This window comes from Oryx dammah, unplaced genomic scaffold (genome assembly GCF_014754425.2).
Source record: "Oryx dammah isolate SB20612 unplaced genomic scaffold, SCBI_Odam_1.1 HiC_scaffold_25, whole genome shotgun sequence".
NCBI classification, from domain to species: Eukaryota; Metazoa; Chordata; class Mammalia; order Artiodactyla; family Bovidae; genus Oryx; species Oryx dammah.
The window spans coordinates 104943579-104964629 of NW_024070209.1; the positions used below are offsets into that span (position 1 = coordinate 104943579).

The 21051-nt window shown below is 67.0% G+C and overlaps 1 protein-coding gene across 1 annotated transcript in view; it reads right to left on the reverse strand.

Annotated features, from left to right (window-relative positions):
- Window positions 1-4358: 4358 nt before the first annotated feature.
- Window positions 4359-21051, reverse strand: part of EXD3 (exonuclease 3'-5' domain containing 3) — a 68492-nt gene continuing 51799 nt past the window's right edge. Inside the window, exons 19-23 of the mRNA XM_040225650.1 lie at window positions 18977-19030; window positions 18714-18845; window positions 6396-6489; window positions 4933-4971; window positions 4359-4690 (exon numbers count right to left, since the gene is read on the reverse strand). Coding sequence (XP_040081584.1) covers window positions 4404-4690; window positions 4933-4971; window positions 6396-6489; window positions 18714-18845; window positions 18977-19030 — 606 coding nt within the window. The 3' untranslated portion in view covers window positions 4359-4403. The remainder of the gene's footprint in view (window positions 4691-4932; window positions 4972-6395; window positions 6490-18713; window positions 18846-18976; window positions 19031-21051) is intronic.

Consider the following 21051-nt stretch of genomic DNA (forward strand, 5'->3'; position numbering starts at 1 on the left):
TTTATATTTGCATGACAATGGGCGCCCGTGACGCGCGCGCCCGCCGCCCGCCCATTGGGCAGCGCCCGCGTGGGGCGGGGCCGCGAGGGGCGTGTCCGGCGGGGCGGCCGCGCGGCAGGGGGCGCTGGCCGCCGGCGGCGCGGGGCTGGGAGCCAGGTGGCCGCGGGTGGGCGGGGGTCCGCGTCTCCGCCGCCGCCCCTCCCACGCTCCCTCTAGCCACCCGGGGAATTCCAAGGTCCGTGCGCGAACAGACCAGGCCCAGCCCGGGGCCGAGCGCGACCCCGAGGGGCGCGAGGGCCGCCTCCTCTGGTTGGGTCTTTGCTGGCATCTCAGACTTCGGCGGGGGGAAGCGCAGGGCTCGGGTAGAGACCCCCAATCTCGCTCCCCGCTCCTGGAGTGCTAGCCGCGGACCCTCCACATCCCCAGCACCCCAGGCGTTCGCAGGGATGAGACCTGCCCAGCTCGGCCCGTAGGACACATTTCCCCGAGGGAGACAACTCCAGGACACCTCGGGACTGTGACCTCAGCCACGCGGGGCCTTTCCGCTGGAGAACCGTTCCCCTGGGGGCCTCGGTCACCCCATTAGCTCCCTAACTTGACTGGCGAGAGGAGCCAGGCCCTGAGGTTTTCTCAGCCTCGCCCCAGAAGAAAAGGGTCTGTGGCCCCGGGGCTGGGGTTGGCCTGGCAGTCAGCTAGACTCCCCATCGGCAGGAACGGGGCCGGGTGAGGCCTGGCCAGGTGAGCAGCCCCAGGTAAGGTGCCAATGCTGCGCTGAAAGCGAACTCTGAAATGACTCACTTCCAAACAGTAAACCCGCCTTTTATTGACAGACACTAACACTGCCGCCAAATTTCCTCATTAGAATTTCACAGTTTATAGCTCTGCTGTGGTCGTTGGAAATTAAGGAGGAATGAATCTCAGAGCAGTCGGCCTGGGGCAATGGTGCTTCCGCAGCCACTGGAATTCCTTCAGAGGCCACTTGGGATTCCCGGGAGTCAGCTGGGGAGACCACCCTGTTAGGCCCTGTTTGGTGATGAACTCGGTGGGTGTTGTCCTATGTCCCCTAGGCCTGGAGACCCATGTGGGTGAGGCGGCTGCCCCTGCCTGGGGTCTTTCTGGTGGCCAGAGCCACCCAGGCCCCGTGCTCTGCTCTCTTCCTGAGGCTGGTGGTCTGGCCCCTCTGCTCAGCCCTGCTCCCCACTACACAGGTGGTTATGCCCCGAGCTGAGCACAGACCCGGCCCAGGCCCTGTGCTCAGCTTGGCCCTGGCGTGACTGGGGTGCTGCTGCTTTGGGGAGCCCCTCCTTTGCCCACTTATCCTGCAGACACACGTCCCTGGGCCCACTAAGGGGGCCTGGGGCCAATGGCTGCTGAGCTGACCACCTTGAGAGTGGGGGTCCCTGTCCACTTTCTGCTGCCCTCCCCACCAGCCCCAGAGACAAGCTGTGGTTGGGAGGGAGGCACTGGGCTCTGTGTACTCAGGCCCATGTTCGCCTCCGGAGTGTGGGGGGGGTGACCCTGTGTCGAGCCGAGACCTGCAGGGGACCCCAGCCATCCTGCACCCGCTCCCTGGAGCAGCACGGAGGGGCCACCACTCTGCAGGCAGGACTTCCTGCTGGTTGCGTCTGTGTTTTTTTTGTGTATCTGCCGGGCTCGGCTGTGCCCAGGCCCATCCCCAGAAGGTGGTGGGTTCACAGAGCGAGGCCCCACCCAGGTGGGGGGCTCAGGCCCCCCTGGCCTGGAGAAGAGCGTCTGGAGACCCCGCTGGGCCCGGGAGCAGAGCCTGGGAGAAAAGTCCCATTGACACCCGCAGCGGGCGGCAGACAAAGGGGCCCTGTGAGCTCAGTGTGGGAACGTGAGGCCACCACCTCGGGGCATGAAATTGTCAGCTCGGTGCCCCTGGGCAGGGACGGTGTGGCCCGAGAGGCCACCGGAGCCCAACCTGAGGTCTCTGCCAGAGGCCCCCCGCCCGCCCCGGCCTCAGCGTGGGTCAGACAGGTGTAGCCCTACGCTCACACGGCCCCCAGCCCTCTGCTCATCTGTGGGGCCGGGGTGAGGGCCACCCTGTCCGCGGGGAGCCCTAGCTCCTGCTTCTCCGTGGCAGAGGGGAACTGTGCCCGGGGTGGCTGTGGTCCACACACCATGTGCCCAGAGCGGCCCCGTCCGAGGACAGGACCTGAGAGGGGCGTGGGGGCGCTGGCTCCCGGAAGCACTTCCTGATGTTTGCTGAAGGACGGGTCCAAAAGGAGGACGTTTGTTCCTGGGCGGGGAGGCGGGGGCTGGGGACCCCGCCAGGCCCTGTCCTGGGGCTCGGAGAAGCCCCCAACGTCCACTGCATTCCTTGGTGATGTCGTCACTTCCACAAATAGGCAAGGGGCTCACTGGCTGGGAAGGAGAAGCCCTCAACCTTGGATCTGGGGTGACAGGCCCAACGCTGACCATAAGGCTGGACCGACGTCCTCTTGGGAGCTGGCCCGGGGTTGTGACCCCAGAAGGAGTCCAGGGTTGGAGAGGGCGGCCTCCTTCCTTTAGAGGCTCAGAACAGTGGGTGCCGGGAAGCCCCTCGGCTGGGGAGGGCTGGCTGGGGCGGTGGGGAGGACCGTGCGGAAGGGACGCTGGCCGGAGCCCGGAGGCCGCGGCCACCTTAATGCGCTCGGCAGGGGAGGGAGGCTGAGCGGGCCTCGGGCCGCGGGGCGGGGCCTCCAGCTAATTCATTAAAATGTGTCGGGGAGCGTGGGAAAGAGGAGAGCGTTTCTTCCCAGCAGCCCAGACACCTGGAAGAAGGGTGCGAGGCTAGAGATCAAATAACAAACACCAGCCCCGGCCGGCGGCCGCGGAGGAAGGAGCCGGGGCAGGAACCACGGCAGGCAGGCCCCGCGGCCCGGCACCCGGGCGCAGCCCACCCTGCCGGCCCGGCGCCTGACCCCTGGCCCAAAGTGGGCCCGGCCGGTCACAGGGCGTGGACGATGCTTCCTGCAGGCCGAGGGCCGGGGCTTGGACGGGCTAGCAGTGAGCCTATGAGTCCCCACACGGACGGACCGACCGACGGACGCAGCCAGCCTGCCAGCAGAGGGTGGGAGGCGGGAGGCAGGCCCAGTGGGGCCGTGCGGCCTGAGGACTGGGTCCTGCTCAGCTGTCCTGTTCTCTCCGTGGAGCGCTGAGCGGGGCTGGGGCAGACGCGCCTGAGGGCCTGGAGGGACATGGCCCAGCCCTGAGTCCGGGGCTGCGAGTCAGGGCAGAGTCCCCAGGACGCAGCTGGCTGGGACACCCCCTCCCCCCTGCCGCTTCCTCTTAATCCTGCCGGGGAGGAGTGGTCGAGGCCGCTGTCCCAGGACAGGACATGGGGCCGGAGGTCCTGCTCCTGGAAGCAGGACCCCAGCTGCAGAGGGTCCCTGCCCCCGTGGGGGCCCGTTCACCCTGGCACCCATGTCCAGCCCAGGCCCCGTGACCTCAGGGGAGATGAGAGCCAGGTGGGCAGCGGGGCCCCGCACGCTGCTCTCGCCCCTGGGTGGGCTGTCCCGTCTGTGGAGTGTGCCCTGGCCCAGCGAGGCCCAGCGCTGCTGGGGGGCTGAGTGGGTCCGTGGTACACTGGGGGCTACCCTCCAGGGGGCTCAGAGGCCACAGCCGTCCCCGGCGTGGTCAGGAACACGGGGCGGGGCAGAGGGTGCAGACGGCCAGCCCGGCAGCCAAATCTGCGCTGGTTTCCGCTCTGGGCAGGAAGGACAGGAAAGGGATGTGGGCCAGGGTGGGTGCGCATTCCTGGGGCTGAGCCAGCGGGAGGCAGGCGAGGGCAGGCGGTGGTCTGGTCCCAGGCCTGCTGCTTGCAGGAGCCCCCCCTGGATGCCCACCCCGGGCCCCCAGGGGATTAGCGCGGGGTCTGAGCCTGTGTCTCCCTGGGCAAGAGGGCAGGTACTTTCTGCCTTGTGATGACGAGGTTCCGGCGCATGCGTGTTCAGGGCCTTCTACACGGCAAAGACCCGAGTGGGGGCTGCCCAGCCCGACGGCTGAGGCCCCGCGGGGTCACGGCCTGGCTGGGCGGGGGCCTGTCTGTCCCCCAGGACCCCCTCCTGTGCTCGCTGGAGTCTGAAGACCCAGGGGAGCCCCACAGCCGGCTTCGCTGGGGGAAACCGGGGAAGACCCTGTCCCGGGACCTGGGGGCCTGGCCCTCATCCTGGGGGGTGCGTGGTGGAGGGGGTGACAGGAACGGTCACAGTGCAGTGGGGGGACCCCCACCTCCCACCCACTGAGCTCCAGCAGGTTTGGGGGGCCACCTGGGTCCAGCGCTCAGGCTGCGAGGGGCTGGCGAGCGCGGGGCGGGGGTGAGCGGAGACCAGAGGAAGGAGCCCGCGGCCACCACCTGTGCAGCTTCTGCGTGTTTACTCCAGGCGGCCCGGGCCGCGCTCTCAGGAGGGGCCGCTGGCTGGGCGGGGGGCGCCCTCCAGGACCTCTTGGAAGTTGCTGGTGACTCGGGCCAGGTGGGAACCTTCCCAGAAGACTTTGCCGCAGCCGGTGCAGCAGTAGAAATGCCGCAGCCCAGGCCGCCGAAGCACGCCTGCCGGGACGCCCGCCAGCTGCAGCTGGGTGCCGTTGGCCAGTGTGGCCGGCACGCGGGTCTGCAGGTCCGCGTCCTCCAGCCAGCGGCAAGGGGGGTCATAGGAGCAGCCCCCGGGGGCCTCCTCCGGGGCTGAGCCTGGACATGGAAGCGGCCACCCTGAGCCTCGCCCTCAGGCAGGCGGCCCCCATCCCACTCTCTTCGCCCACCCCCTGCCTCTCCTACTGGGAACCCTCTGGGTCACGGGGGACTGGCCTCTTCCTTCCTGGCCCTCCCTGGCACTGCCCTCCCCATGGGGCACAGGCCCATCCCCTCTCCCCCATCCTGGGGCTCCAGATGCCGGGGTCCCTGTGTCCCTGGTGGGTGGCCCCAGGGCTCACCTGATTCCTGCTCACCATCGCTGTGGGGGCCCTCAGTGCCTGCCAATCAAGGACATCAGGGTCAGTCCCAGGGAAGGCGGATGGCCCCAGCACCCACAAGGCACCTCCGAGTGCTCAGCCCCCGCCCCTGCAGGGAGAGGGCAAAGGGCAGGGGGCCAGGATGCTCTGTGCCAGCCCAGTTCCCTCCCACGGGAGTTCACACCTTGGGACATTCTTGGGGCTCAAAGGTCCTTGGGAAACAAGTTCTGGGCACAAGATCGGCTGATTAGGGCACTTGGGGGCCTGAGAGCCGCGGGCCGGGTGGGGCGGGGGCGGCCCATCCGTGGCGATGAGCAGATAAGCCCACTGCCAAGGAGCGCATTTCGCAACCAACCAGCATGGGGCAGGGTGGGGTGGGCAGAGGCCCAGGGGACCTCGGGGGCTCAAGGTGCAGGAGAGACCCCACGGGAGGCCCCACCCCCGCAGAGGGCACTGGCCAGCAGGTGGGAGAAGCGGCCCAGGCCCGCTGACCCTGGTAATTTGCTCGGCAAACATCACCCTGCAGATGGCTCCAGATTAACCGCAGCCGGAGTCTGAATGGAGGTGGCCCCCCGCCCCAGTCCTGCTGCCTCCATGGGGCCCAGCAAGGCCACGACCTCAGGCCTCAGCTGACAGCCCGAGGGATGCTGCCCGCCAGGGTGAACCTCCAGTCGGGGTGTTGGGGGCCCCCTACGGGGGCCACTGCTCATGCCCTGCCCCTCCCCCCGCCTCAAGTAAGCTGCAGCCACTCTGCAGAGAGCAGAGAGCTGCCCAGGGCTGGACACCAGCCATCACCAGCGCTCATCCACTGTGTGGGTGGCCCTGAAACTTCGAGGGATATGGGCAGGGCAGGAGCGGCCGGCAGAGAAGACGGCACCCGGGGGCACCAACTGTCCAGAGGGGCCCTGAGCTCAGGCTCCCTCCTCAGGCTGTCCCAAGAGGCCCTTCTTCCGTTCTCGCCTGCCCTCCACGTAGGGAAGCTGAGGCTGGGCCCCTGATCCAGACACCCGGGGCTCGCCCGCCTTTCCGGGCACCCAGGTTCCCCAATGTTCAGACTGCTGCTCGGCGAGGCCCGTGGTACAAGAGCAGGCAGGCGGACAGGCACGTGCACGTGGCCGAGCGTGCACAGGCAGGCGTGAGCATGCACAGGCAGGCGTGAGTGTGTGTGTGCTGCTGAGTGTGTCTTTGCCTGAAAGGTGCATGTGTGCAGGTACACTCCATGAGTGTGGCAGGGTGACTGAGCAGGGCCCACTGGGGAGAAGGTAGGGGACACGACCCCAGAGGCCCTGGGGGCCTGCGCATGCAGGTCCCATGGGCCAGAGGCCCCAGTCCCCTTCCTGGCGCCCCCCCGCCCGTGGGCACCACCCTGGTGGCCCAAGTGGGTCAACCCCAGGAGCACCCAGCGGCAGGACTGCCGCCCACAGACCCCACACAGCCCCACTCACTGGCAGCACCAGGGCCTCCCAGGTGGACACTGAGCCACACCAGCTGCTTCAGCACGTCCTTGGAGACCTTCAGGTACTGGTCACAGTTGCAGGCCTGGGGGGCAGAGGAGGCGCTGGGGCCGCGGGGCATTCTTGTAGCCCCTCCGCCCCTAGCCCTGTACGCCCTGTGGTTCCGGCCCAGCCCAGGGGGTTTCACAGACACACGACATCTCCCTTCCTCTCGCCGCAGGACGTGGGGCACACCACCTCTGGGGAGCCCTCCCCCACTGCATGGGCTCCAAGCCAGCCTTGGGTGGCCTCTTCCAACTCCTGAGCCCTGCAGGACTCTGCCACCAACCAGCGGTCCTCCCCAACCCCAGAGCCAAGCCTGGGCCCCTGATGGCTCAATACTGGTGAGGGACGGAGGCCCAGCATTAGAAAGTTAAGGGGGGCGGCCCTATAGTTGCTCTGACTCCTCAGCCCACTTTGGAGCAAGCCAGGACCATTCCGGTGTCCATGCTTCTGTGACACCTGGCCCTGCCTGCCCCTGGGGGCTGGCACCATCTGGAGCCTGCTGGGCACAGAGTACGTGCAGGGCAGGAGCCCAGCCATGCAGGGTCCTGGTCTAGGACATGCAGTGAGCTCCCGTGAAGAGCTTGGCTCAGCACCCCCGACCTCACCATCCCAGGAGTGGGATGGGCTTCCCGAAGCGGCTACTCCATCACTTCATTACGGCCACTGCCTGGCAGGGATCTAGACAGGATTCCCAAGGGCAGGCAAGGTGGGCCAAGCAGGAGAGCAGGGTGGCAGGGGGGCGGGGGACTCACCGGCTCCTAGACGGGCACACAAAGGCGCCCTGTCAGCCAGGGGGTGAGCTGGTCCACGGGAGGGCTCCTGGCAACCCCCTCACCTGGTGAGCCCTGTCAGGGCCCTGGAGGTGGAGTGCCTGGGGCGGGCAGCGGTGGGGGCCCCTGGAGCCACTGGGTGGGGGGTCCTGCCCACACAGGCCCTCTTTCCCCCTAAGCCTTTCATCATGGAGCTGGGCCTCCAGCATCACAGCCAGGGGTGGGCAGGTGCCGGGTGGGCAGGTGCCGGGTGGGCAGGGCCGATTTCCCAGAGCCCCCGGAAGGGCCTCCCCTCCCCTGGCCAGACTCCGGCACACGAAGACACCTGGATGCTTCTCCCTTTTGGTTGCAGGTACCAGGGGTGACTGGGCAGAAGCGTGGGCGGGGCCCCGGCTGCATGTCAGGTCCGTGGGCACTCCAGGCCCAGCCAGGAAAGAGGCGGACCAGCTGGTCTCTGGGCTGGGCTGCTGCCCGGGGCCCCCAGAGGGTTAGCACCAGCAGGTACGGGAGCCCGATGGGGCGGGGTCCTCTGATGGGGTCTGCGGTCTTCCCAGGACCCGGTGGTGCACAGCCGGGGCGGGGTGCCAGCTCACGCTGAGTCACGCACAGACAAACGCCCGGTGCCCCACGAGGCCTGCCCCACCCTCGGGAAGCGCCGGTGCCGGCTTTCCCACGGCCGCTGCCCACGGCCGGGCCCGGCGGTCACCCCTGCCCCCACCGCCACGCCCAGCTGGAAGAGCCGGTTCCGAGCCGCCTGCCCGCCCCGTCTTGCGGTCCCCGTCTGTAGGAGGGCCCGTACTCAGGGCCTCCCTGTCCATCTCCTGTCCCCCGCAGGATCCAGCCACCCTTGCCTGGCACCCAGAGCGGAGCTGGGGGCTGAGCGCCCACCCAGTCAGGGGCTGATGGCCCGTCCCCTTGCCCCATGGGGGAGGGGGACCCCTGTTCTGAAGGAGCCTCCCAGGGGCTGAGGAACCTTCTCACAGTCACCCATCCACTGGGCGGGCACGCCCATCTGGCAGGGGCCTCAGCCCGCTGTGCAGGCGTGGGCAAATGGTGTCTGAGCTGGGCCCACTCCCTGCAGGGGCTGTGCAGACCCCAGGCTCGGACGTCAGCGGATCTGGTCAAACACCAGCAGGGGGCTGTGGGTGCCCTGGACAGTGTGGTCTCCTGGGTCCCTGGAGGTGTCCGAGACCCCACCCAGGCTGGGGGCCTGAGGGCAGGGCGGACCTGCACCCCCAGAGCCTGGTCGGGCGGGTGAGAGGGGGCAGGAGGGGTGGGCAGGCTCCTGACTCCCCTGTCCCGGGGTCCGCCTGGGCCTGGCTCCCACGGCGCTCAGGCTGTCTGGAGCTCATGCCTACTGAGCTGCCCGACTCCGGGCAGGACTAAGGCCCTCCTAGGCGCCCACCGTCAGGGCGGCTGCCTCCCCGGGGTGAGGCCGCCAGCAGGGCCCGGCCCAGGACCCAAAGCCAGGCAGGTGTGCTGGGCAGCCCGCCCTCCACAGCCCTAGGAGGGCGGCGAGGGGCTACTCCGGCCACGTCCTTGGGAGGCGTCCCTGCCTGTGATGGCCTGGCATGTCTGTGAGCCTCTGAGACAGAGAGCTGGGGAGGGGCGGCTGGAGAAGTGCTGCGAGCCCGTCCGCGAGCAGCCTGCTCTCAGCTCCGTGCCCAGGAGTCCCGGCCGCGGCGGCCGGGGCAGCAACTGCATCCGGCAGCGCCTGCCGAGAGGGAGGCCCTGGGTTTGCCCCGAGTCGCGAGTCTCCAGGCACGTCTGCTCCCACCAGCCCTGGGCGCACACACGCCAGGGCCCACGGTTGTGTGCTGTGCTGCCGGGCGGGGACGGCTGGTGCGCTGGGGTCAGGACTGGGGAAGGGCTGCCACTGTGGGCCTGGCCGGGCCGCAGAGGCCAGCGGGAAGGCCAGGCCCGGGTGCCAGTGGCCTTCCCCTCACCCATGCTCTGCCCACGGGCTGCACACAGCCTGGTGCAAACTGCCTGTGAACACCCTTAGGCCTCCACCAGTCCTGGGCCAAGTCGGGGGCTTGAGCGGGCCACATGGGGGCCACCAGGGCACAGGGCGTGAGACAGAACCAGCGCTCCTGAGGGGGCAGGACCGCAGGCTGGGAGCCTAGTGGAGGGATCCACTTCCGAGAACCTGGGTAAGGCACCCTGCCCTGCCAGCGGCAAGCTGGGACTGCGCTCCCGGTGGGCCAGTGCCCTGGCGACCCCCACGGGCCTCGCTGCCCACCCCCAGCGGGAGCCAGGCCCTCCAGGATGGGAGATGTGGTCAGTCTGGTACCCAGGCCCTGGAGGCCCCACAGGCAGGGAAGATGGGGGCTTGGGCTGAGAAGCTATGACATGCTCTAGAATAATGCCCGCACCGTACTTATTTAGAGCAAATTTACAACAAAGTGTAAAAAAGCAGAAAAAATAAACATCACCTTCGCACAACCCTGCGGCAAGAAGGGCACCCGTGGGGCGGGGGGCCTCCCACTCGTGCCAGAGGCCTGGGGCCGCAGCAGGCCTCAGCCGCAGGACACCGGTGTGTTCCCAGGCTCTGGGCCCCATTTGGCCCCTGCAAGCTTCCCCCACCCCCCATCCTTGCCTGAGGTCCTGAGACCGCTGGGTCCAGAGGCCCCCCTGGGCCGGTTTGTGCACCACGACCCCCAAGAGCCGCCCCAACAAATGGTGCTGGGCTCAGGGACAAAGGGCTGGTAAGAAAGACCCCTGGGGGGGGGGCGGGCCTGACACCCCGTGGATGGACTGGCGGTGACGGAGGAAGCGATTAGGCGTTGTCTGGGTCTGCCCTCCACCTCGCTCTCCCACGCTGTCCGGCGGCTCTGGAGGGGCCCCGGGTCATCTGTCAGCTTCGAGTGCCCAGGCAGAGCTGCTCGCCTCCTTCCAGACCAGCCCTGGCCCCAGGCTGGGGGCTGGGAAACCTGCTGCCCCTCCACCACCCCGGCTGAGCCCTCAGGTGCTGGAGGTGGGGGGGGGGGCGACCCCTTCCCCACCACAACACGTGGGGGCAGCAGGGCCCAGCCCAGGCCTCCCAGGAGGTGTGGGGTTGGGGTGGGGCCTGCTTGGGGAGGTCTGAAACCCCAGCCAGGGCTCTCTGATCCATAAAGCAGGCTCCAGCCCCCCGCCGGCGCCTCTGTCCCCGTTGCTGGAGACCCAGGCTGGCAGCCCCGCGGGGCTGCTCCATGCCTGCCCTGTCCCCCGGCCCAGGGAGGTCAGTTCCCACAGGCCCGGCCCCTCCCTCACCCGGCCATGGCCTGGCCGCTTTGTGGGGCTGCAGGCGGGGCGGTGGGGGACCAGCCTCCGGCGCTGTCGGCACCCCAGGGGGAAGAGCCGGCTTGGGGCCCCGGAGACCCCGATGGGGCTAGCTCTGGGCTGGCGTGTGGATCCCTCTCTGCACGAGGGTGCCTTGGAAGCACCCAGGTCCTCGGGTTGCAAGAGCACCCGCCTCAGTGCGGCTGTGTGTGTCTGTGTGTGCACGTGTGTGTCCTTGTGTGTCCCTGTGTGTGTGTCCCTGTGTGCATGTGTCCTTGTGTGTGCACGTGTGTCTGTGCGTGTCCGTGTGTGTGTGCACATGTGTCCCCATGTGCACATGTCTGTGTCCGTGTATGCACGTGTGTTAATGTGTCTGTGTGTCCCTGTGTGCACGTGTCCTTGTGTGCACGCATGTCTGGGCGTGTCTGTGTGCACGTGTGTCCTTGTGTGTGCATGTGTCTGTGTGTGTGTCCCTGTGTGCACGTGTTCCTGTGTGCACGCATGTCTGGGCGTGTCTGTGCGCGCATGTGTCCCCGTGTGCACTTGTGTGTGCAGGCATGTCTGGGCGTGTCCCTGTGTGCGTGTGTGCACCTGTGTCTGTGTGTCAGGAGAAGACACGAGTCTGCAGGAGTGGAGGTGCCCTCCTGTGCATGCACACGCACACGCGGGGTGCAGAGGTGTGTCCCGGGCCTCCACTGTGGGGTGGGAGGAGCCGTGATGGGAGCGCTGCCTCTGCAGGCGGATGGGGAGGGGACGGGCACTGGGGACAATGAGAGGAAAGCACGTCTGGTGCCGCGGAAGATAAGCATGGGTCCGAGAAGCAGCCTGCACTGAGGGGCAGCCTGGCCAGTGTTGCCCCGCCCACCCCCGGCCCGGGGCCGGGGTGGGTCTGAGCCCCGCCCTGAGGCTCTGGCTGCGGTTGGGGTCCCTCCTCACCCCCCTGGTGCCTTGATCCTCTCAAGCCGTCCCCTCCTCTCCCAGCCGCAGTCCCAGCCCAGGTCCACTGTGTGGGGACAGCGGGCTGACAGCTCAGGCCGCCAGGAGAAGACCCCACGTCCATTCACCTGGATGCAGGTGTCCACCCAGGCAGGCAGAGGGCTGTGAGCATGGCCCAGATGGGTGGTGAAGTCCCCCTGGCCCCTCACAGTGGACGGTCGCAGCCCCTGTCCTGCAGGGGCCAGCACGCGGGTCTCAGACCGCTGGTGGGAGTGTGCTGGCTGCTCCCGTCCACAGGCTCTGTCCTTGCCTTCGCCAAGTCCAGCGACCAGCCGCCCGGGCCCTTAGGAGGGGCAGCAGCAATGAGGGCTGCCCGGGACCTGCTCCCAAGCCGGGGGCCCCCACGCAGGGAAGGGGCATCGCAGAGCTTACTGTTCCCAGGGGCCAGGCAGGCATGGCCAGGACCGCCAGTGTCTCTGAGGCCAGGGCGGGTGGGCAGCCACAGGCCCCAGGTTCACTCAAATACAGTCTGGGTCAGAGAATGCGGCGGGACTCGGGTCCTGGGGCGGTTCCCGACCCCTGGGGCCTCCTCAGTCTACCCTGGGCGGCAGGTCCTTGGGACCCCACCCGAGCAACTCCCGAGGCGGCACACAGCCCCTCCCACGGCTCCCGGTTACTCCACTGGGCCACTATGCGCCCCTAGGCCCCCCCCCGGGACCCCACTGGGAGCACAGGAGACCCCTCCCTCAGCAAACCCCCAGGCGACCCCTCCCAGAGGTCCCCCGGGCGGCCGTGCCCCTTCGCCGTCCCCAAGAGCCCGGGTGGCACCCCTTTCCCGGGGCTCCCCGGCACCCCCGGCGCGGCAGGCGCGGGCAGTTCCCAGACGGGGGAGGGGCGCGGCCGTGAGAACCGCCGGCGGCGGGCGCGTGGGAAAGCGGGCGGAGGGGCGGCGCGGGGGGCGGGGCGCGCCTGGGAACGGCCCCCGCCCCCGCCGGCCTTTGAAAGGGCCACTCAGGGCGCCCGGCCCGGATTCAAAAGCAAACGGCCGCCCGCCCGCCTTCCCGCGCCGGCGGGGTGAGGTGGGGCGGGGGACCCCAGCCGCCCAGGGCTGTGTGGGAGGGGGCGGGCGCCAGCCGGCGGGAGAGGGGTGCAGGCTGGGGAAGTCGGGGAGGGGCCGCCCCCGTGTGCCCCCGCCACAGGCAAGTAGGGCCTGGCCCTCAGACAGTGGGGGGGGGGGCCTGTCACCCACAGACCAAGGAGGGGGCGCCCCAGAGTCCTCCTCCAAAGGCTGGTGGTACTCCAGGAACTGTGCTGGGGGCCTGGAAGACTTCCTGGAGGAGGGGGCATCTAAACTGAGGCTTGGCAGGCCCGGTGGACAGAGCACCTGCTCAGGTGCACCCACAGCTGGGGTGACACGTGGGATCCAGTGAGGTCAGCTGGCAGGAGCCGGGTAGCTGGGGGTCCCTGGTCCTGCCCCTCCTGCCCCTCCCAGGGCGACTGAGTCAGGCCGAGCCGGAGAGGACCCCTTTCCACCACCAACTGCTCTGCCCAGCCCAGCTCCTCCACTTCTCGGAGGGACCCCAACAGTGCACCTTCCCCCGCCCACTGCCCACCCTCTCCTGAGGCTCCTCGCTCCGGGTGGGCTGTGGGCTCACCAAGGCCCCCACCCACCCAGGTCAAGACCCCACCAGCCATCCTGGCTCCCTTGGAGACCTTCGGGGCCCCCCTCGCCCCAGATGTGCCTCCGATGACTGGCCCTGCTCAGGGTGGTGGGTGCGTGGAGGGGCTGCCTGGGAGGGGGCAGGAAGGGGGTCCCCTCCCCCCAACTACTCTGTGTGTCCAGGGAGGGAAAGGTGGCCAGGTAGGGTGGGGTGACGCGTGCCTTTCCTGGCGCCTGCCCACCCGCGGGTGCCCCCTGCACGGGCCATCTAGTCAACGGCCGCTACCCTGTTAGCACATGGACAGACTCGTCACCGCCTGGCAGGCCCCACTCTGTCACCCCGAGGACCCTCCCGCACCCGACCAGGCTGCACACTCCAAGGCCCCGCGTCTGTCCTGCCTGCTCCATCCAGGGCTGAGGGGACAGTGGCCAGGCCCCTGGGGCCGTCCGGCCCTCTCTGGCACTAGCCCCAGCAGCGGGGGGGGGGGGTGGGTCCCCTGCAGGAGCAGCCGTGGGCAGCGAGTGGACACACAGGGCTGCTGGCGACGAGCCACCCCCTGCAGACCCCGAGGCCTGCGCTCACGGGCTCTGGCTCCTGAGCTGTGAAGTCTGGCCTCTGGGGGAGGGTGTCTCCCACCCTCCCGCCAGCCCGGCCGTGGGGGACCCTCACACTGAGATGGGCCCTGCTGCTCCAGTTGGGCCCGTGTGCTCCTCACCCTGAGGAAGGCAGGTCCTCAGTGCCCTGCCCTCCCTGTTTGTTTCTCTTGAGCTCACTGAGCGGTGGGTTTAGAGCTGGCATTTGACGTGTTTGGGGTTCCCTGGTGGCTCAGGTGGTAAAGAATCTGCCTGGAGTGCAGGAGACCTGGGTTTAGTCCCTGGGTGGGGAAGACCCCCTGGGGAAAGGCATGGCAACCCACTCCAGTGTTCTTGCCTGGAAATTTCCACGGACAGAGGAGCCTGGTGGGCTGCAGTCTGTGGATCACAAAGAGTCAGTCACGACTAAGGGCCTGACACCCTGACACATCCGGCCAGTGGCTCCTGCTGGCTCCGTGGCTGGCTCAGGCAGTGACGTGGGCTGGGGGAGGGTGCAGAGGAACAGGAGCCCCCAGACTCTCGGGTGCCCTCTTGCTGCCCAAGGTGCCTTACTGACCCCGGGCCTGAGGATGGAGCCAAGGGTACCAGGCGGCTCCCAGAGGCCTGTCCTCTCCCACCCACACCAGCTCCCCTCAGGCCCACGTCACGCTGGCCTGGCGGCGGCCAGTGGTCATGGCTGTGGACCGTGTCCACCCCGCGGGTCTGTGTACCCGGAGCCGGGCAGCCCAGGCACTGGGCCCGTCTGGGCTACACACCCGTCCTCCGTCAGGTGAGGCTGTGCCCTCGGAGTGCCCACGTTAAGTGGGTTGGCCCTTTTAAACAGTGACCCTCTGGGGGCTTCCCTGGTGGTCCAGTGGTAAAGAACCTGCCTTGCAAAGCAAGGGAAATGCAAGCGTTAGTCGCTCAGTCGTGTCCAATTCTTTGCGACCCGACGGACTGCAGACTGCCAGGCCCCACTGTCCAGGGCGTTCTCAAGGCAAGACGCTGGAGTGGGCAGCCTCTCCCTTTTCTAGGGGATGAACTTCCTGACCCAGGGACTGAACCCGGGTCTCCTGCATTGCAGGCGGACTGTTTACCATCTGGGCCTCCAGGGAAGCCCCAGATGTTCACTTTCAAAAAGGGCCGACCCGCTTAAAGCCAGAACTCCAAGGGCACAGAGTCGTACCAGTCCAGTCCCTGGTCTGGGAAGATCCTGCATGCCTCGGGACCACGGAGCCCACGCAGCACAACCACTTTAGCCTGCATGCCCAGACACTGTGCTCCTCAACGAGACAGAAGCCGAGGACCCCCGTTTAGGAGCAGGCTCTGTGCACGGCAACGGAGACCCCGCGTGACCACAGCAAAACTTCCGCTTAGAGTGAACACCTGTCAGCGTCCAGGAGGTGCATCCCGGGGGGACCCCAGACAGGGGGTGGGAGCCCGTCTCAGGAGCACATGGTCAGGACCGAGGTCCAGAGAGGAGGGGCCCCAGGACAAACGGAGCCAGGAGGTGGGTGCTCGGTGGGCACCTCCAGTGAGCTGGGCCAGGGTCCTCCCGGGCACTGAGCCGGGCCCCCCGCCCTGGCCACTCCAGGGGCCTCCTCACATGTCTTGGACAACACAGGGCCCTGGGAGCCCCGCGGGAGGACGTGAGGTCCACGTGGAGCAGGTACGCTGACAGACTGCCGGCCGGCCGGCACCTGAGGCAGCCCGCTTCAGGGCAGGGGCGTGGGCGTCGCTGTCATGCCAGCCACGGGGCCTTCCTGAAGAAGTGGGCCACCAGGAGCGGGGTCCCGGGCCATGGGGGTCCAGGTCCCCAGGTCCCCCAAGAGCCAAGTGCTGGGACCCAGGCGGGGCTCCAGTGGACCCGGGGCGTTCCCAGAAGGGGAGGAGTGCGTCGAGAAGGGGGCCCTGTAGGCCGTGGGGAGGCCTGGGGCGATCTGCGGGGCCCACCCGAGTGCCGCCTTGGGGGGCTGTGCTGAGCTTGCCAACGGCCCCGCACCCGGGCTGGCATCCCGAGTCTGGGGGCACGCTGGGCCTGGCGGCCCCCCCGGCCCTGGAGGCCTGTGACAGGCCCCTCCTTCCGCAGCCTTTGTGCCTGCGTGACCCCAGGGGCACCGAGTGTGGGAACGGGGCTGGGGGCCGAAGAGCACAAAGGCGGTGGGGGCGGGGGGCGGGGTCAGGGCTGCCGCCTCTTCCTGTCTGTCCCCACGTCTGTTGCTGCCCCTCAGGACACAGGGAGGGTCTCCACGCCTGGGGATGGCTGGGCGCCGGTGACCCGCTGGCCTCTGTGTCCAGACTCCAGGCCTCCGTCACTGCGGGCCTCCCAGGTGTGGTGCGGGCTCTGGGGGCCGCTGGCCCAGGGCCCCCTCGCGTGCTCAGGCCCTGAGAGCCCTCGCTCAGCCGCCTCCCCACCAGACATCAGCCCGGGCAGCACCCTCCTCCCTCCCATGGCCTCTGCCCAGCTCCGGGCTCCGGGCTCCGGGGCCATGAACCCACCCCTGAGGCCCCGCCCCAAGGCCCCGCCCCTGGCTGCAGACTCCTCCCCCAGCCCCACCCCTAAGGAGACCCTCTGCAGAGAGCACCCCCCTGAGATGGGGTGACTGTCCTCCCAGAGGCCATTTCCGGGGCCAAGGTCACTGACCCCCAGGACACCCCTCATAGGGGCATAGCCCATTGCCCACCACAGAAGAGGGGGCTGCAGGGATGGTAAAACAGACGTTATGCCTGACCGGGCCTGGGTTCCTGCTCTGGGACTTTTTTAAGCTTAAATTTCTCTGATAAGATCCTTTCCCAGGGTGGACGGCACTGGGAGCGTCCTCCTGGCGGACGTTCCTGATGGACGGTCCCAGGCCCTAGTCACCAGCTCCAGGGGTCATGACCCTGCCCTGCTGGAGGGATCCAGCGCCCCTCGCCCTCTGGGACCTGGGGTGGGAGGGCTGCCCCCCCCCCCTGCCAGGGGCCGCCTCTGTGTGGCCGGGCCCACTGACCCCTCCAGCCCCACTTGCTCCTGCCGCATACCCCGATGTGCAGCCCCAAGAGCGGCCGGCGGGCTCTGGGAACGGTTCGTGTGTCCAGTGGGTTTTCCCTCTGGGAACAGCACCAAAATAGCAGAAGGAAGGAAAAGAAAATGGAAACTCAGCCTGGCGGCGGGAGCTCTCCAGGGAGGCGGCCAAGCTCTGGTCTGGGCAGGGGTGGTGGTGGCTCTGAGCCAGCGTCCAGGGAGCTCGGGCCCCGGGGGCACAGGATGGGACCCTGCTGGCCGAGAACCACACGGAGGTGCCCCCTCAGTCAGTCCTATGCGTGCGGCTCTCTGCTGGCCAGTGGCCAGTGCCCTCTGATGCCCACCTGGGCTCACGGGCCACGCAGGCCGGGGCTGTGGCCTCAGGCAGGGCAGGGTCCGCAGTCGCATGGAACCAGGGGTCACTGTGCCTCGGGCCATCAACTTGGGGCATCCATACAGCCTGGGCTTCCCTGTCCACTTGGGGGAGGCCCTGAGGCCAGCCAGCTCAGGCACTGGGAGTGAGCTCAGACGGAGTGGGGAGGCCACTGAGCTGGGCCGGGAAGGTAAGCCATTACCAGCCACCGTGCTAGGGTGAGCTCCTGGGTGAGGCTGGGAGTGTCATGGCTAGGGGGCTCTGGGCGGGGGAGGTGGGGTGCGTGGCCTGAGGCGCCCTGCCCTGGGGCAGGCATTGCCCGTCAGCAGGGGAGCATTCTCCACTCACGGGCACTGGGCGCCGCCGAGGACCGTGGTGGGAGCCGCTGGCGTGGCCCCCGACGCCCACGTGCTGACAGCCTGCATGCGGATTCAAGCACCCTAGCTCTCAGGGACCCTTCTTTGCGTGTGGCCGCGCCTGCCTCCTGGGGTCCCGGCGCACGGCTGCGGCGCCCCTGGACAGCGGTCTGCCACCGGGTGGGGGTCCTGCCCTGGGGTGCACTCAGCCCACCTTCCTCAGCAGCTGAGCCCCACTGGAGGCTGCTGGACAGCCCTGGGCCTCAGAGGCTCTGCAGGGGACCCCTCCCGACGAAGCCCCACCGGGGGGCCGATAGCCCGCCTCCCTCCTGGGCTGCAGCCAGCAACGGGCGCACGGTCTCTGCCTGGTGCCCGCCCCCTGCCAGCAGCCCCGTGGCGGCCCTCCTCTGTCCTCACTGCCCGCTGACCACATGTGGGACGCACACCTACCACACAGGAACGCTGCTGGCAGGACCCCAGCCAGGCAGGAAGACCCCTTCCCCAGTGCCCACCCGGAAAGCCTGGTGCGCCTGGCCCACCCTGTAGACCAGCCTCCTGAGAGCCCAGACCCAAGACCTGCCCTGCCGACGGCCTGGGCCTCAGCTGCAAGCCCGGGATCCTGGCCCCACCCTGAGGCGTGTCCTGGACCCTCTGCACCCCCTTCGCCCCCCGGCTGCTGCCACTGCTCACCTGGGCAGATACACCACCGACTGCAGGCCCCCCACCTCCCCACTCGGGGTGAGGACGCTTCAGCTCTGTCCCGTCCACAGCAGCCGGGTCAGCCAGCGCCTCCCTTGGGCTGCTGCCCCCAGGGCCGTCTCCTATCCCGGGGGCACCTGCTGCCCCCCCCCACCAGGGTGCAGCTCTGCCCCCTTCCTTTGAACTGGCCCCACGCCACCCCTGGGGTGTCCTGCAGCCTGGCCCCTCCACGGGGCCCCCACTGGGGCAGGGAAGCGGTGCCGGGATGCGGCCCGGACTCTTCCTGCAAAGGGCAGCGACCACCCTCACGGGTCTGAAGGCTCCACCCTCCTTTGGGTGCCAGTGGGGTGTCCTCCCAGCACCCCAACTCCGTTTTCTCAAGACGACGCACCGGCACAGGTTCTGAAAAGCTGGTAAAAATGCCCGCAGGCTCCCCCGACGCCCTGGGGTCTTCACCACACATGCACCTTCCCTCCTCCCGAGGAAGGCGTTGGGAAGAAATGCACAAATCGGGCTACTGCTCCGCCGAGCAGAAAGCCAAGGCCCGGTCACACGCGGGGTCTCGCCAGTCACAGAGCCTGGGCCGCACACACCGGCCCCTCGCCCAGCCGGGGGCACGCGGCACCTACCTGGCAGCGACTGAAGATGTCCGCGGGGGTGACACGCACGTTGAAACGCCTGAGGATGGCCTTCGCCTGCTGCTGGGCCTTGAGGGAGCAGTCCACTGCCAGGCAGCGCCCAGCCCCGACCTGGGCCCGGAGCTGTGGGCAGAAGCAGGCTTCGCGCGGGGCGGAAGCTAGGCCCTACCCCCCAGCTGAGGTGAGCCTGGAGCGTCCAAGTCTGCCCTGGGCGGGGGTGGGGTGGGGGGAAGCCTGGGCCGGCGGGTCCTCACCTTGTGGTATGGCAGCCCCGAGGTCAGGATGACCCTCCCCTCCTGCCTGGCAACCTGCACAGGAGGAAAAGTCAGCAGGTGAGGCTGCAGGCCCCCCTGCCCCAACCTTCGCCACCGCCCCCTTCATGCCTCTCCCGCCTCTGAAAGGAACAGAAAGTGGGCGTGTTAGTGGCACAATGGTGATCGACTCTTTGTGACCCCATGGACTGCAGCCCACTGGGCTCCTCTGTCCCTGGAGTTCTGGTCCAGGCAAGAATACCGGAGTGGGCAGCCACTTCCTTCTCCAGGGGGTCTTCCCCACCTGGGGATCGGGCAGGCTCCTCACCGTCGGAGCCACCGGGCTCTTGCAGCCTGGGCCTGGGCACCGCGTGCTGCGATTGATTTGGCCTTAGGGGCATGCAAACAGAATCACCAGCAAAATTAAATTTAAAGAGCCATCTCTATAAACCCAAAAGAGATGAGACACATGAACCACAAATAGAGAAATACTCCAAATGCCACGAAGCCACAGTGAACTGACCAGGCGACTCTGGGGCTACAGACCAAACTGGAAAACACCCTGCCGCGATAGCCCGCCGGCGATGGGCACACCACCATGGCTGTTGTGAACCGTCTGTGGACCGTGACGCGAGCCAGATGGGCCCTGCTGGTGTGGTGGTAGGGTTTTTCAGCTCAGAGAAAGGAGACCTGGGGGAGAATTAAGCAGATCACACAATAAACCCTCGATCTGAATGGAAAACTTCGGATGGGTGTTGGATGGATGTTTCGTTAGTCACTCAGTCATGTCCGACTCTTTGCAACCCCATGGACTGCAGCCCGCCAGGGTCCTCCGTCCAGGGATTCTCCAGGGAAGAGCACTGGGTGGGTGGCCATTCCCTTCTCCAGGGGGTCTTCTTGGCTCCCTTAATGGGTGCTACATACATACACTTAGAGGCACTTCATCCCCGGCCCACCACAAAGGCCTGGAAACGAGAGCCAGCCCTGCCGCTCTGAGCACCCTCACGCAGGCCGATTCCTAGACAGGGCTCGTGCTAAAAGGAACCGGGGAGTTTCGGAGGAGCAGCTGATTCTAGATCTGAGGAGCTGGAGCATCTCTTTAGATGAGACGGCAAAGAAGTTATCAGAGTCTATAAGGGTCACGTCAAAAGGGCTCAGGATCCACCCTGCAAGCCACGAGGGCACAGTGCCTATCAATGAGGTGATAGCTGTGACGTGTCCAGTTTGGTTCCTTTTCGTGTGTTATCTCTGGAGAGTGTGAGGGGCCAGCTCACTAGCGTGAGAGCTGAACACTGCAACTCTGGGAAGGAAACGCCAGGGATAGTCATGACGTTGTATTTGGCAACAATTTCTTGGCTGTGGCACTGAAAGCAAAGACAACACAATTAAAAATAAGTTGGACTTTGTGAAAGTTAAAAACCTTTTGTGCATCCCAGGACACTGCCAAGAAAGTGAAAAAACAACCCACAGAAGAAACGTTCGCAAATCTATATCCGATCAGGGATTAACATCTAGAATCTATAAACAACTCCCACAACTCAGTGGCAGGAAGAGCAGATAAACCAGTTAATATGTGGGCAAGGGACCTTGCCCTTCTTCTTCTCTGGAGAAAATACCCTTCTCCAGAGAGGACACACAAATGACCAGTACGCCCATGGAAGGATGCTCAACCTGAGTCCTCAGGGAAACGTGATACCCTGGGGATCACTTCACATCTGTTAGGGTGGTTTTTATTTTTAAAAAGGAAAATAAGTGTTGAGGAGAATGTACAGAAATCTGGAACCTTATGCATTGCTGGTGGGTAAGGTGGCGCGACGGCCATGTAAAACAGCGCTGCAGTTTCTCGAAAGATTAGACACAGAATTACCGTACGATCTAGCAATTTCACTGCCAGGTACAGATCCAAACGAGCTGGACGCAGAAGTGTGAACAGATGCTTGCTCATCCCAGTAGACAGCAGGCGCACTATTCACAATAGCCAAATGGAAGCAACCCGAGTGTTCATCAGCAGGTCACACACACACACACGCACGCACAATGGAACTTATTCAGATTTAAAAAGGAAGCAAAACCTGAGA